Source organism: Muscardinus avellanarius, assembly GCF_963383645.1.
Source record: "Muscardinus avellanarius genome assembly, chromosome: 10".
In the NCBI taxonomy this organism is placed as follows: domain Eukaryota; kingdom Metazoa; phylum Chordata; class Mammalia; order Rodentia; family Gliridae; genus Muscardinus; species Muscardinus avellanarius.
The window spans coordinates 28,418,507-28,431,439 of record NC_137796.1 but is presented as its reverse complement, the minus strand read 5'-3'; the positions used below and the strand labels follow the sequence as shown (position 1 = coordinate 28,431,439).

General features: G+C 56.0%; 1 protein-coding gene across 1 annotated transcript; it reads left to right on the top strand.

The window, feature by feature from the left end:
* Positions 1–1,416: 1,416 nt before the first annotated feature.
* On the top strand, positions 1,417–11,633 carry CX3CL1 (C-X3-C motif chemokine ligand 1; the record flags this gene model as incomplete). The annotated part of the gene is made up of 3 exons (XM_080703283.1): positions 1,417–1,486; positions 8,491–8,611; positions 10,595–11,633. 3 exons carry the CDS (start codon positions 1,417–1,419, stop codon positions 11,631–11,633), a joined length of 1,230 nt encoding a protein of 409 aa, XP_080559409.1.
* Between the last annotated feature and the right edge of the window lie 1,300 nt (positions 11,634–12,933).

The following is a 12,933-nucleotide window of genomic DNA, read 5'->3' as shown; positions in this document are numbered from 1 at the left end:
TCCTTCTTCCTCCTCTGCTTTTTCATGGCAAAGCACAAAGAGCCTGACCTCTATCTATCCCTCTTCATCCCTCTCTGGGCCCCGGTTTCCCCAGCTATAAAATTAGGCGTTGGTTGGTAGAAATGTGAAGCTTCCTAGCTGCTTATCTGCGTGGCCTGGGGCAGGTTCTCTGAGCAGTGGACCTTGAGCCCTGCCAGGGGAGCACCTCCATAAGAAGCCTCCAGACTCTCAGCTCCACAGCCCAGGTAGTCCAGCTGGGTTTGGGTGGGGCAACCGAGGACCCGTGGGAGCTGTGGCCCCTCTGCTGCAGCAGAGCCTGGAGCCGCTGGCCCTACACCCTGGGACTCTGACTCCCAGACAGATTGGTTCTCCCTCTGGCTGGCAGTGCAGAGGCAGTCAGCCCAGCACCGTGCACCTCAGGCACAAAGCTGGGCCCGGCTCCCGTGCAACAGTTCCAGGCTCCCAGGGTGGCTGCCAGGGCCCCCAGGGAAAGCTGCCGCTAAAGCAAGTCTGTGCCTGCCTGCCCGGCCCATCTCTTAGAGGGTGCACCTGGAAGGTCAAAGTCAGGAAGCTCTCTCCCTGCTGGATTAGCCAGCCTCCCAAGGCACACAGTCCCCAGGACTGGCTGGACAGCGCGTCATTCCCACACCGGCAGGGGCCAGAGCAGGTGACGGGAGGCTGTGCAGAGCAGGAGAGGCAGCGAGGCTGGGACACTCTCTCTCCTGTGCCCCAGGCCGTCCCTGTACTTGCTTGCCTCCTCTTCTCTGTGCCAATGGGAGGCGGTTCTGCACCCTGATGCTCTGTATGACCTGGGGTGGTCCTGCCCCCTCTCTGGACCTCAGTTTCCCCAGAAGTCAATATAGAGTGGGAAGTAGGGGCACTGAGCCCCTACTGCTCTCCAGGCTCCACGCAGGGCTCAGAGGCTGCAGCTTGGGTATCAGGATTTTAAGGTGGGTGAGAGACGCCTCCCAGACCAAAGAAGAACCTGTCAGACCCTCCCAGCCTGGGGCCAGACCCAAGGGCCTGTGCCAGCCCCCAGGGGAAGACACGAAGCTCTTTGACCCTGGTAGGCCTGGTCCAGTCTCCCAGGCTGGTAGGACTGTAGGCAGCAGCCCGGACCCCTGCCGCGGCCCCCCTCCCGGAGCAGAGCAGCGGAGCTGGTTCCTTGGCAACCTCCCGAGGAATCCAGCCTCGCACGCTGCTCCCTTCCTCTCCCCTCCCACCCGCCTGCCTGCAGGGGCTGGAGGCGGAGGCTGGGAGCCCCATTATAAAAAGCGACAGAGCTGGGCGGCGCGCGGCAGGCTGCGGAGGTGGCGAAGGCAAAGGGACCGAACTGAGCTCCGACGCAGCGCAACCCAGACGCCGCGCAACCCAGCCGCCTGCCCCGCCGGCCCGGACCCTCGGCCACCCTCAGCCATGGCTCTGAGGCCTCTTGTGTGGCTGCTGCGCCTGGCCACGCTGTCCCATCTGACCATACTGCTGGCCGGTGAGTGGGGCTGGCTGCGGTCATGCCGGACATCAGGGACCCCAGGCCCTGCCTGCAGAAGGCCCAAGGGATGTGTGGGAGGGGGCTGGGCTCCTCCTCAGCTCCTCAGGGCCGTCCCTCCTAGGGGAGAGATTTCCAGTCTCCAGGGACTGTCCCTGCCTGGCCCAGTGCACCAGGTGGCTGCTGGATGAGAGGGTGAGAGGGGTGTGGGTGGTCCTGGGGTGCCACGGGTGGACATGGCAGCAGGGGTGGGCTGAGGAAGCCCGTGAGGCTTCGTGGGGCACGGGGTGGGAGGCCCTGGCTGGCAGTGGCTCCATCTTCCCACTCAGGGTTAAAGTACAACCTGCAGCCCTGGCCCTGGGCCAGGGGACAGTTAGGGCTTACTCCCCACCCACACCCATATCAAGCCCCCCAGGAGTAGGGACTCAGGGCCAGTCAAGGTCAAGGTCACTGCAGCCCACTGATGGGCTTGTGGCTGCTGTGCTGGTCTGTAGCCCCTCTGTCTGTGCTCCCCCTCCCGCTATCACACTGGCTTCCTCCTCCAAGCACAGCTTGGAGAATGCTCTCACCTCTAGCTTTCTGGAGCCCAGAGCTGGCAGGATGTGGCAGAGCCATCCCACCTGACATGGGGAAGACAGGGGCCCAAAGACCAATGAAAACTAGCCTGAGGATCCCCAGCCTTCTAGCAGGGTAGGCGAGGGCAAGACTCATGGGAGTGTGCGGGAGAGAGGGAGGGTGCTCCCTCCCCACCTCCAAGGGCCACCACATTTCCACCAGCTGCAAGAGCCAGACTCCAGCCATCTGGCAGGTTAATGTTCAGAGAAGCTGGGACTTATCCTTAGGGCGCACAGCAAATCTGGGAGAATGAAAAACAGTCCCCAGCATCGAGGATATCTCCATGGAGCAAGCCCAACATTGGAACCCAGAGCAGGAGAGTGAGGGGGTGGGGAATGGGGGCTGTGGAAGAAAATCGCTGCTGGTTTCCTGTGCTCTGAGCTGGGCCCAGAGGTCTGAGATGTTTGGGGACAGTGGGTACTGGGAGGTGGTGAGTCAGATGAAATGTCCTTTGCTGTGTGGCCCTGAGCAGGGTCTTGCCTTTTCTGGTCCCAGCTGCTAAACCTTTAAAAATAGCTATTGACTCCATGGTGATGAGGCTCCAGCGTCTATGAGGGCATTTGGGAGAAGGGAAGGGAAGGATTTTTTTTTTTTTAAATGAGCTGGTGGGGGTAATGCTATGCTAGGGTAGAAAGAGACCCCTGGTGCTTTGCCTAGCAGCCAGAGGCCTGAGGACCTGCAGATCCCTGCCCTACTCTTTTCTGGCCATGATTTCAGCCTTTTCCAAGCCTCTGTTGCTTCTCTGATAAAACTGGGCATTCAATCAAGCCCACCTTGGGGGCTCTCCCCACTGGGGGGCTCGAGGCTGCGTGGCTGGTGCAGGGCTGGTGCAGGACAGCTGCGTCAGTCCCCAAATGTGGGTTTGCGGGGCGGCGTCAGGCGGGTGGCTCCTGCGCTTTATATAACAAACCTGCAAATGCAAGTCAGAGCAGAGCGTTTTCTTCCCCAAACACTGACGCATGCACTCCCACTCAAGTCCCAGCAAGAGAGAGAGAGAGAGAGAGAGAGAGAGAGAGAGAGAGAGAGAGAGAGAGAGAGAAAAGATCCGTTTTAAGCAGCAATCGTCTTGCCCCCCGCCCCGTTGGCAGTGGGGGTGGAGGGTAAGGCAGGGGAGAATAAATTCAGAGTGTCAGATCCAGGTCCCTGTCGAACTTATGTAAAAAAGTCCTCCATTTCTCTATTGGTTAGGGGTTTTCTGTGTCACGAAACGCTTCCTTGGGCATTTTTTGTCCACTCATTTAACAAATATGGATTGGGGGCCGACCATGTGACAAGCTCAGTTCTAGCCACAGTGGCTAATAAAAGGACCAAAGATCCCAGCCCCACAGGTGCCGAAATTCAGCAGAAAAAGACAGACAATGCACAACATCAATCAGTAAACGATTTGGACTGCTGGAAGAGAAAAGGCACTTGTGATTAAAAAAAAAAAAATAGAGGGAAGGGGAGGTGTTGACATTTTGGGGGGAGTCCTGGGAGTTGAACCCAGGGGTATTCTACCTCTGAGCTCCACCCCCAACCCTGTTTAAAAATTAGTTTTATTTTGAAACAGGGTCTTGCTGGTTGCTGAGGCTGTGGTCAAACCTACAATCCTCTTGTCTCAGCCTCCCAAGTACTGGGAATACAGACATGTGCCACCATGCCCAGTGAGGTGTGGGCATTTTGAGTAGGATACCCTATCTGAGCGGGTAGCATCTGTAATTTTGAGGGAACCTGGGCAGGGTTGCCATGTGGGTATCTCTAGGGTGGTGGTCCTTGGTGGGTAATGTTGCTTCCCAGGGGACATTTGAATTTTTGTAGATGTTTTTGGTTGTTTTAAAGGTCTCAATATTTTTGGTGCAGGGGTATTGCTGGCACCTAGTGGGTAGAGACCAGAGATGCTGAGGACATCCTATAGTGCACAGGACAGCCCCTCTCAACAAAGAATTATCTGTTCCAAAATGTCAAGCGTATCCCTGATGAGCAGCCGGCTCTAAGGCAGAATGCTTCAGACATTAGAAATGTTTATTCTCATCCAGATGTGGTGGCAGATGCTTATAATCCCAGTACTCGAGAGTCTGAGACAGGAGGATCGCAGGTTCACAGACAACTTTAGCTACTTAGTGAGGCCCTCCGAAACTTAGTGAGACCCTGTTTCAAAATAAAGAATAAAAAAATAGGGTTGGGGGTGTAGCTCGGAGGTAGAATACTCTTGGGTTCAATCTCCAGTACCATAAAATAAATGTTCATTCTCAAATATTTCTTCTCAGGGTGGCGCCACCCTGAGAAACAGGTGCCATCGTGCCCATTGTACAGGTCAGGAAGCCAAGGCTCTGAGCATCTAAGTGCCTAGCTGAGGACGCACGGCCCGAGCCCTCTGTGCCACCTCACTCCACGCCTGTTAGCTGTCCTGGCAGCCCAGCCTGAAGGACACCTTTTTCTAGAAGCCCCCTGATCGCTTGCAGTTGGAAGTGATCTCTCTTTCATATAACCCCCAGTATGCTTGTCATATGTCCTGGAACATGGCATTTCTACCAGGTATCTATGGCAACTGAGAACACTGGGATATCTAGAGGCCAGGTAGAAAACCAGCTTTGTCAATAAGCAGCTGTGTGGCCATAGGCAAGTAGTTTAACTTCTCTGGTTCTCAGCTAATCCATCTGGCAGAGATGTTGGGAACAATACCCCATTTGCAGAGATGTTGGGAACGAATCAGAGCCAACGTGTGTATTGAACATAGGGTCTGACACACAGTAGGGGCTCAACAGAAATAGCTCTAACATTTGCCATGTGTGTTTTGCCTGTCTATCAGGCTGGGAACCTTCTGAGGGAAGAGACGGGCCCTGTAAGAGGCTTCGGAGGATAAACAGGGTCACAGGGTCTGGCCAGAGGGAGGAGCCAGTAGTTGTTCAATAGTTGAACAAACATGGTAATCTGATACCATTTTTTGGGACTGAAGTGCTCTCTCCAAACTCAACCCCAGCCTGTGGGAGAAAGAGCCTGTCAGGGTTGAGGGCAGGAGGATCTGAGTCTTTGCGCATACTCAAAAGTCATTCGAGCAAGTGGTGGCTGAGTGAGAACACAGAGATGGAGAGATGAATGAAGGACGGGTGAGTGGGCTGGTGAGGGATGGATGGGCGGGTGAGATGGAATGGATGGGTGGCTGAGAGGAAAGAAAGCCAATCATGGACAGGTGGTAGGTGGGTGAGTGGGGAGTGGGGAGATGGATGGAGAGAGGTGAGTAGGAGGTGGGTAGGTGGGTGGGGCTGAATAGGAGATTGACAGGAGGAGGAAGATGAATGGATGGAAGGGTATGTGGGTAGATGGATGGATGGGTAGCAGAAGGGAGGGGATGATGGGCAAATGAATGGATGGGCGGGTGGACAGATGTATGGATGGATAGCAGAAGGGAGGGACAGATAGATGAATGGATAGATGGATGGATGGATAGGTGGATGGCTTAGTGGATGGATGGATGGATGGATGGATGGATGGATGGATGGATGGATGGATGGTAAAAGGAAGGGTTGGATGGGTGAATGGATGGGTATATGGCTGGGTGGGAGGGTGAATGGATGGAAGGAGAGATGGAGGATGAATGGGTGGATGGAGGAATGGATGGGTAGGCAGGGGAGTATATAAAAAAGGGATAAGTAGATTGAGACATTACTTCACTTTATGAATATTTATTGAGTAGCCACCTTGTGCTTGGTGCTGGGAAAAAAAACTGTGACAGCAGTATGGATGAGGTCCCTGCTCTCCCGACACTCAGGTACTGGCAGGTAGTAGGTGGCTAGCTGGCTGGAGGCTTTGTCTCCATTTACAGAAAAGAAAACTTGGGTCTATCACTAAACTCAGGTTAGTGACACAGCCATCCTGGCAGAACCAAGCACTGATCCCAGCCAAGAGCATCCAGTCTCTGTGACTGAGGCAGGGATTTTGGGGACAGGGTAACTTTGTGGCTCTTTACAACCTGGACGTGTCAGTGGCCTTCCCCATCCTGGGCATGGGGGCTCCTGCCCACCTGCCACACAGCCTCCATCTCCTCCTGTCTCAGGTCACTCAGGGACCCTGTTCTTTCTGGGACTTTCCCAGGAAAACACCTGCCAGACCAATTCAGGGGCTGCTGCCGGGCCCCACTCAACATCCCTAGGGAGGCAGTGAGTCATTCTGGGGAAGGAGGGCAACTTTCATATCCTGGTTCCTTAGATAAAGAGCAGCTCATGGACTCAGGACACCCCGGCTGCCCATTTCAGGAATCACTAAGGCTGCCCCTTGGTCATCCAGCCCAGACCTGCCAGCAGGAATACTCTCCCCACAGGCAGTGGTCCAGGCCAAGGGGAGTGAGGGGGAGAGGAGGCAGCCGGCTCCAGAAAGTTTCTGTGTGCACGTCTGTATTTGAGAAGGTAGAGTGTGTTGTGCGTCTGCAGGTATATAAGTATTTGTGCTGGAGGAATATTGGTAGAGCCCAGGGAGCAGCTGGGGCCTCCCAGACCCTAAAGAGCTCCATCAGATTAGCGTGTTCTCTTCACTCGACTGCCCTGGAAGTTCTGGCTGCTAGAGGCTTGCAAAACCCTCTGGGGGTCTTGCTTCTGCTGGACATAACCTTGACCCAGATCTGAAACACCGAGCGAGCGGACTTGGCTGGAGATTTTAGGGGAAGGGGAGAGGCGGAAAGGCCACGCAGACAACTTCAAGTGTTGATTCAGCCGTGCCCTGTGCTGGGGCTCCCCCAGCTCCACTAGCCACCAAGCCGTCTGCGTGGCCACCCCAGTCCACAGCCACCCCACCCCGGCACCTCCACCCTCCTCCTCACTCCTCCTGCTGCCGGGACTCCGGATGCCTCTCCGCTGCTCTAAAATTCACATTCAGCAGAACCTGCCTCCGGAGAAGCAGCTGCACTGACATGTTTGGAGAGATGCGGTATCTGCTCTGTGGTCCCGGCTGCATGTCCATCTTCACGTGTTTTTATGTGTGAGGTGCATGTATGTGCCACTGGGTCCCACAGGTTGGGGAGATCCATGCGATGGAGGAATGGGGTGTGTGTGTGTGTAGGGTCATAGCTGAGGAGGTGAGTTATTGGGGAAAAGCAGGGGTGGGAGGTGGGAAGGGCCTTGGGCCAGGAGGGACAGGAAGCCAGGCCTGGTAGGAGAACTTATTTTATCATTTGCTGGCTGTGTGACCACTGCAGACCCCTGTCACACTCAGGCTCCCCTGCTGGTATAATGGGCCAACTACAGCAGCTTACTTTTATTTATTTATTTACTTATTTATTTATTTAGCAGTACTGGGGATGGAACCCAGGGCCAGTCTACATTTGAGCTATACCCCCAGCCCTATTTTTTATTCTTTATTTTGAAACCAGGTCTCACTGAGTTGCAAGGGGCATAAGTAGCTGAGGCTGGCTGTGAACCACGATCCTCCGGTCTCAGCCTCCCAAATACTGGGATTATGACCATGTACCATCACACCCGGCGAGCAGCTTACTTTTAAAAATGAAATACTCCCAAGCCGGGCATGGTGGCGCACGCTTGTAATCCCCAAGCCGTGCTGGCTTAAGAGACCCTGTTTCCAAAAATTAAAAAAATAGGTCTGGGAGTGTAGCCCGGATATAGAAGGGCTTCCAGGAACCCCAGTACCACCCCCCCCAAAAAAAAGAAATACTCCCAGCTGGGTAAATTGCCGCAGGCTTCTAATCCCAGTTCTTGGGAGGCTGAGACAGGAGGATCACAGGTTCACGTTCAGCCTCCCCAACTTAGTGAGACCCTATTTCAAACTAAAAAATAAAATAGGGCTGGGGGTGTAGCTCAGAGGTAGAATGCCCTTGGGTTCAATCTCCAGTAACACACACACACACACACACACACACACACACACACCACTAAAATAAATAAAATTAAACACTTCCTATGTGCCAAACAAAAAGAGCTTTACAAATAAGAACTTTATTTTATCTTCTCTTCTCTCCTCTTCTCTTCTCTCTTTTCTCTCCCTCTCTCTCTCTCTTCCTCCTTTCAAAACTGGAAATTGAACCAGGGGTCATTCTACCTCTCCCTGACCTATTTTATTTTTTATTTTTCGAAACAAGGTCTCGCTAAATTGCTGAGGCTAGCCTCAAACCTGTCTCAGTCTCCCAAGTACTGGGGTTACAGGCGTATTTGCCACCATGCCTGGCAAATAATTCATTTTGATTAGTCTTTAAAACAACCCTAGGTGGATACAATAGTTGTTCCTACTTTGTAGGAAAATGAACCCTAGGGAGGCTGGGAAAAGGAAGAGCCGAGTCCAGCACCTTGACACCATGGCGAGGGTGTGGGCTCTGGCCTGGGTGTCGTGGCCACAACGCGCTGGTGTGGGGATGGGAAGCCATGTGCCCACGGATACCCTCTGACTGGGGGCTTCTGTGATCTCAGGACAGCACCTTGGTGTGACGAAATGCAATATCACGTGCAGCAAGATGACCTCAAAGATCCCCGTGGCCCGACTCATCCACTACCGACCGAACCAGGAGTCCTGCGGCAAGCGGGCCATCATGTAGGTATCGCCCGCACATGGCCTCTCTCATCCCATCTGGCCCTCGGGTCCTTCCAAGCTTCTGCTGACCCACATCCACACTTCCCTCCTCACCTGGGCTCCCAGCCAGAGGCCTCAGCAAACGCTCCCCCTGCTCCTCCCTGACATGACCAAGGTGGGGAGGGATGGCCATGCTCCCGAATGCCAAGGTGGCTGGGAGGAGAGTGTGGCCCCCGAGGGGATCAGCCTGGGTTGAAACACGGTCTTCAGCGCACAGTCCAGACTCCAGCAGATCCAGTGCAAGTCCTAGCCAGGTGGCCCTTTGCATCTTGGTTTCTTTATCTGTAAATTAGAGAGCTGGGATTGGAAGAGGTCATGTAAAGTGCTTGGCAGGGCCCCTGGGGCAAGGGGGATCGCCATCTCCTCTGCACCCTGTGAAACTTTGAGAGGGAGGAGGGCTCAGCCATCTGCTCCCTGGTCGTTGGAGACGTTGGGCCATCTACTTGCTTACTGCTCCCAGGGCCCTTTCTGGGTACTTCCCAACTGCCCAGCCCTGACGTCCTTCCCCAGGGCTGTCTCTTGAGCCTTACAGCCGCCTCTGCTAGGCCTGGCAGCAGGAAATGGCCGGCAGCCCTTTATAGTCCAGACTGTTAAAGGAAGCCCAGTACTTCCTCTCCTCTAGCGTGCAGTTTCCACAAGGCACGGGCCATAAGCGCGCTCCTGCCTGACCTCTCTGCTGGCCGGTCAACGATCACTTCCGCCAGACCCCCCCAAATAATTGCTTCTGTTTTCGAGGTGAAGGGGAAGTGGGAAGCGGGGGAAAGAACGTGGCACTTGAGGGGGCTGGCAGGAGCGCCCTGGCTTCCTGGATGTTTTTGGCCTCCCAGTATCCCAGAGCCAGGCTCCTTTACTTTACCCCCCTCTGAGCCGCACTTTCCTCTCTGGAAAATACAGAAGAGCACAGTAGTCACACTGCAGGCTGGGTGCGAGCTGCGCAGGATGGAGCGGGGCCCCCCGGTCTGAGCTGTGGAGTGGGGCGCACAGCCCTGGAGGAGTCCGAGATTAGGATGATACTCGGGTTCCCAATGGAGACACCATGTATAGAGATGTAGCTGATTGGAAGCCCTGCAGCCTGAACACCCCACTGGGAGAGGAGACTGGGGTGTGGGCTGTGGTCCTGACACCGGGAGAGGAAGAACAGGACTTCGTGACATAGGATCTTTCCAGAGTGAAGGAAGTCCCACTGTGGAGTTTACTGTCACTCACCCCATGTCAGAGGATACCTGTGACATCCCCTCCCAATCAGAAGGCCCAGCCCTTGCCTTTATTGGCAAGAATGTGATTATGATTCATATGATTAATCACAATAACATTGTTATTATTTCTAAGTGTGTGTGTGTGTATGTGTGCGTGTGTGTGTGTGTGTGTGTGTGTGTGTGTGTGTGTTACTGAGGATTAAACACAGAGGCATTCTACCTCTGAGCTAAATCCCCAAACCCATTTTATTTTTCATTTCGAAATAGGGTCTCCCTCAGTTGTGGCCTGCCCCTTTGATCCTCCTGTCTCAGCCTCTCAGTTCTGGGATTCACCGGTGTGCACCACCATGCTATGCCCTTTCTAGCTCTTATTCATTTCCTACGCTGCACCGGGTGTTTCTTTATATAACTAGCTCTTTTCTACAATAACACAAGTGGGGAAAACAACCTGTGTTCGTTTTCCTGGGACTTTCTTGGTCTTGAAAGGGAAAGTCCCTCATTTTGAGAATGCCCTCCCTCCAGGCTTTTCTGGGGTGCTCAGTCAGCGCCACCCCACCCCACAGGCATTGCCCTGTCCTTGTCCCCAGTGAGGCTCTGAGGCCCAGGAGGGTGAGTGGCCCACGGCCTCGGGCTTGGAGGCTGGCTGGCTTCTGCACAGGTGTTTGTGTTTGTGCCGTGCTCCCCTCCACGCCGGCCCGGGGTTTCTGATGTCTGGGATTCACTGGATACCCATCTTCCTCCTCTGTAGCTTGGAGACCAGACAGCACAAATTCTTCTGTGCTGACCCAAAGGAAAAATGGGTCCAAGAAGCGATGGAACACCTAGACCGCAGCCTGACTCGGGACGGAGGCACGTTTGAGAAGCAGATTGGCGGGGAGAGGCCCGGGACCACCCCGGCCGCCAGGGGAGCGCCCCGGCCTGCGCCCCCAGAGCCCAACACCGCAGGGGGAAGCAGTACGTTGGAGATGACTGCTTCATCCCAGGAGGCCCGGAGGCCCACGGAGACTTCCCCAGAGCTGCCAGTGGGAACGCCTGGGCCCTCAGGGACCAGGTCGCCCCCCACTTCAAAGGCTCAGGACGAAGGGCTTCCAGCTGGGCCGCAGGGCTCTGAGCTTCTCAACATGGTGACCGTGGGCTCCACCCCTGTTACCTGGCTGGGTTCTGCTGCCCACCAGCCTGACTCTTATGTCAGGGCTAAAGGAGAGGTCTCCGAGCCCCCCTCCACCTGGGCCCCCTCCACCCATCCCCCTACCACCCAGGCCCCCTCTACCCAGGTCCCCACCATTTTACCCCCAGGCCCAGAGGAGAATGTTAAGTCTGAAGGCCAACCCGTGTGGGCCAAGGGACAGAGCCCTAGCCCAGAGGCCACTGTAGGGCCAGACCAGCTGGGTCCTTTCTCTGCTCACACGGATGCTTCCCCAAACTGGGGGCCGGGCAGCATGGCCCACACTTCTGCAGGCCCCAGCTCCTCTGAGAGGGCCCCCAGCAGGGAGCCAGTGGCCTCAGGCAGCTGGGCTTCCAAGGCTGAGGAGCCCGTCCACGCCACTGTGGACCCCCAGAGGCTGGGTGTCCTCATCACTCCTGTCCCTGACTCCCAGGCAGCCACCCGGAGGCAGGCAGTGGGGCTGCTGGCCTTCCTCGGTCTCCTCTTCTGCCTGGGGGTGGCCATGTTTGCCTACCAGAGCCTCCAGGGCTGTCCCCGCAAGATGGCAGGAGAGATGGTGGAAGGGCTTCGCTACGTCCCCCGGAGCTGTGGCAGTAACTCATATGTCCTGGTGCCAGTGTGAGCCCCCTGCCTGCTGGCGTCCAGTTTGATTCAGACGGCTGCCTGGGGATCCCCATCCGTGTACCCACCCTCACCCCAACCTGGCCTGTGCTGGGATGATGGGAACGGGGAGGCAGGATCCTCCTGGTGCAAATTCCCCAAGTCCCCAGGCGGAGCCCAGGAGGCCACCTTAACCATCTTGACCTATCAGGGACAGAGAGGGTGGCCTCCGACTTGCCCAAACCTCAAAACTCTCCTCTGCTGCTGGCTGGTCAGAGGCTCCCTTTGACCCCTTGACACCATCCCAGCCCTGATGAACAATTATTTATTGACTGCCCAGCCCCCCTGAACCCCCACCTCTCTGCTAGGACGCACAAAGGAGCCACAGGCCAGGCTCTCTCCCCAGCCTCTGCCCGCTTCCCGGCCCTCCTCGTGTCCCCGTCCTGCTGCACCCGCCAGTCGCCCCGGCCAGCTGCGGTGCTATCTCTCCCTGTCCCCTGTACAGAGCCCACCCCCCACCGGGGTTCGTTTTTCCTTGCATGAGGCTAATGTGTTTCCTGGAACTGGTCCTGACCAAGCCTCTGGCATCGCGGGGAGGGGAGACGAGGCTGCGTGGGGGCTTTGGTGTTTTCCCTCCTCGCTCTCTGCGGCACAGTGAGGGCGCGTGGATTCTGAAGCTGTAGTTCTGGCCCCAGCACCACCGCTCACCCCACAAGGAACCCAGTCTGTGAAAAGAAGATACGGCAAATACAAGGCAATAACCAGTGCCTCTCATGCCAGCACTTGCTCCCAGGACCTTGTCCCAAGCCCTGGACGCAGCCCTCATCAGCAGAGCGTCTGGGACAGTCACCACCATCCCATCAGACAGGTGTCTCTTTGGACCCTGTGATCAGAGGGGCGACTGCAAAGGGTGGCCTGATGTTGCAGGTCCCGCCGTGGGCCCCAAGTGGGATTGGGCTGGGGGACCCGCAGGAGCAAGGGAAGGCAGCTCTTTGTCCTGGCCAGGGTCTGTGCCCCTTGTCAGAAGGAGCGATGCAGGTGGAGGGAGAGCGGCTGTCCCCATGGAGCCAAGGGGAAGCCACCGGATGCCACTTTAGGAACTTGGGCAGGTGGCAGGCTCCGCGGTCCCATATAGCCCAGCTTCTCTCCTGTGGCCAAGTCCCCGCCCCATCTCTCATTCCTTGGACGCCCTGATGTCTGCACTCCAAGGGCCTCTCCCTCACCTTTGCCCCCACTGCAGGCAGGGCCAGGAATCTCCCCATATTCTCCTGGATCCCTGTGTTTATTTCTGGAAGGGACTCTGCCCTGGCAAGGGAGGGCCC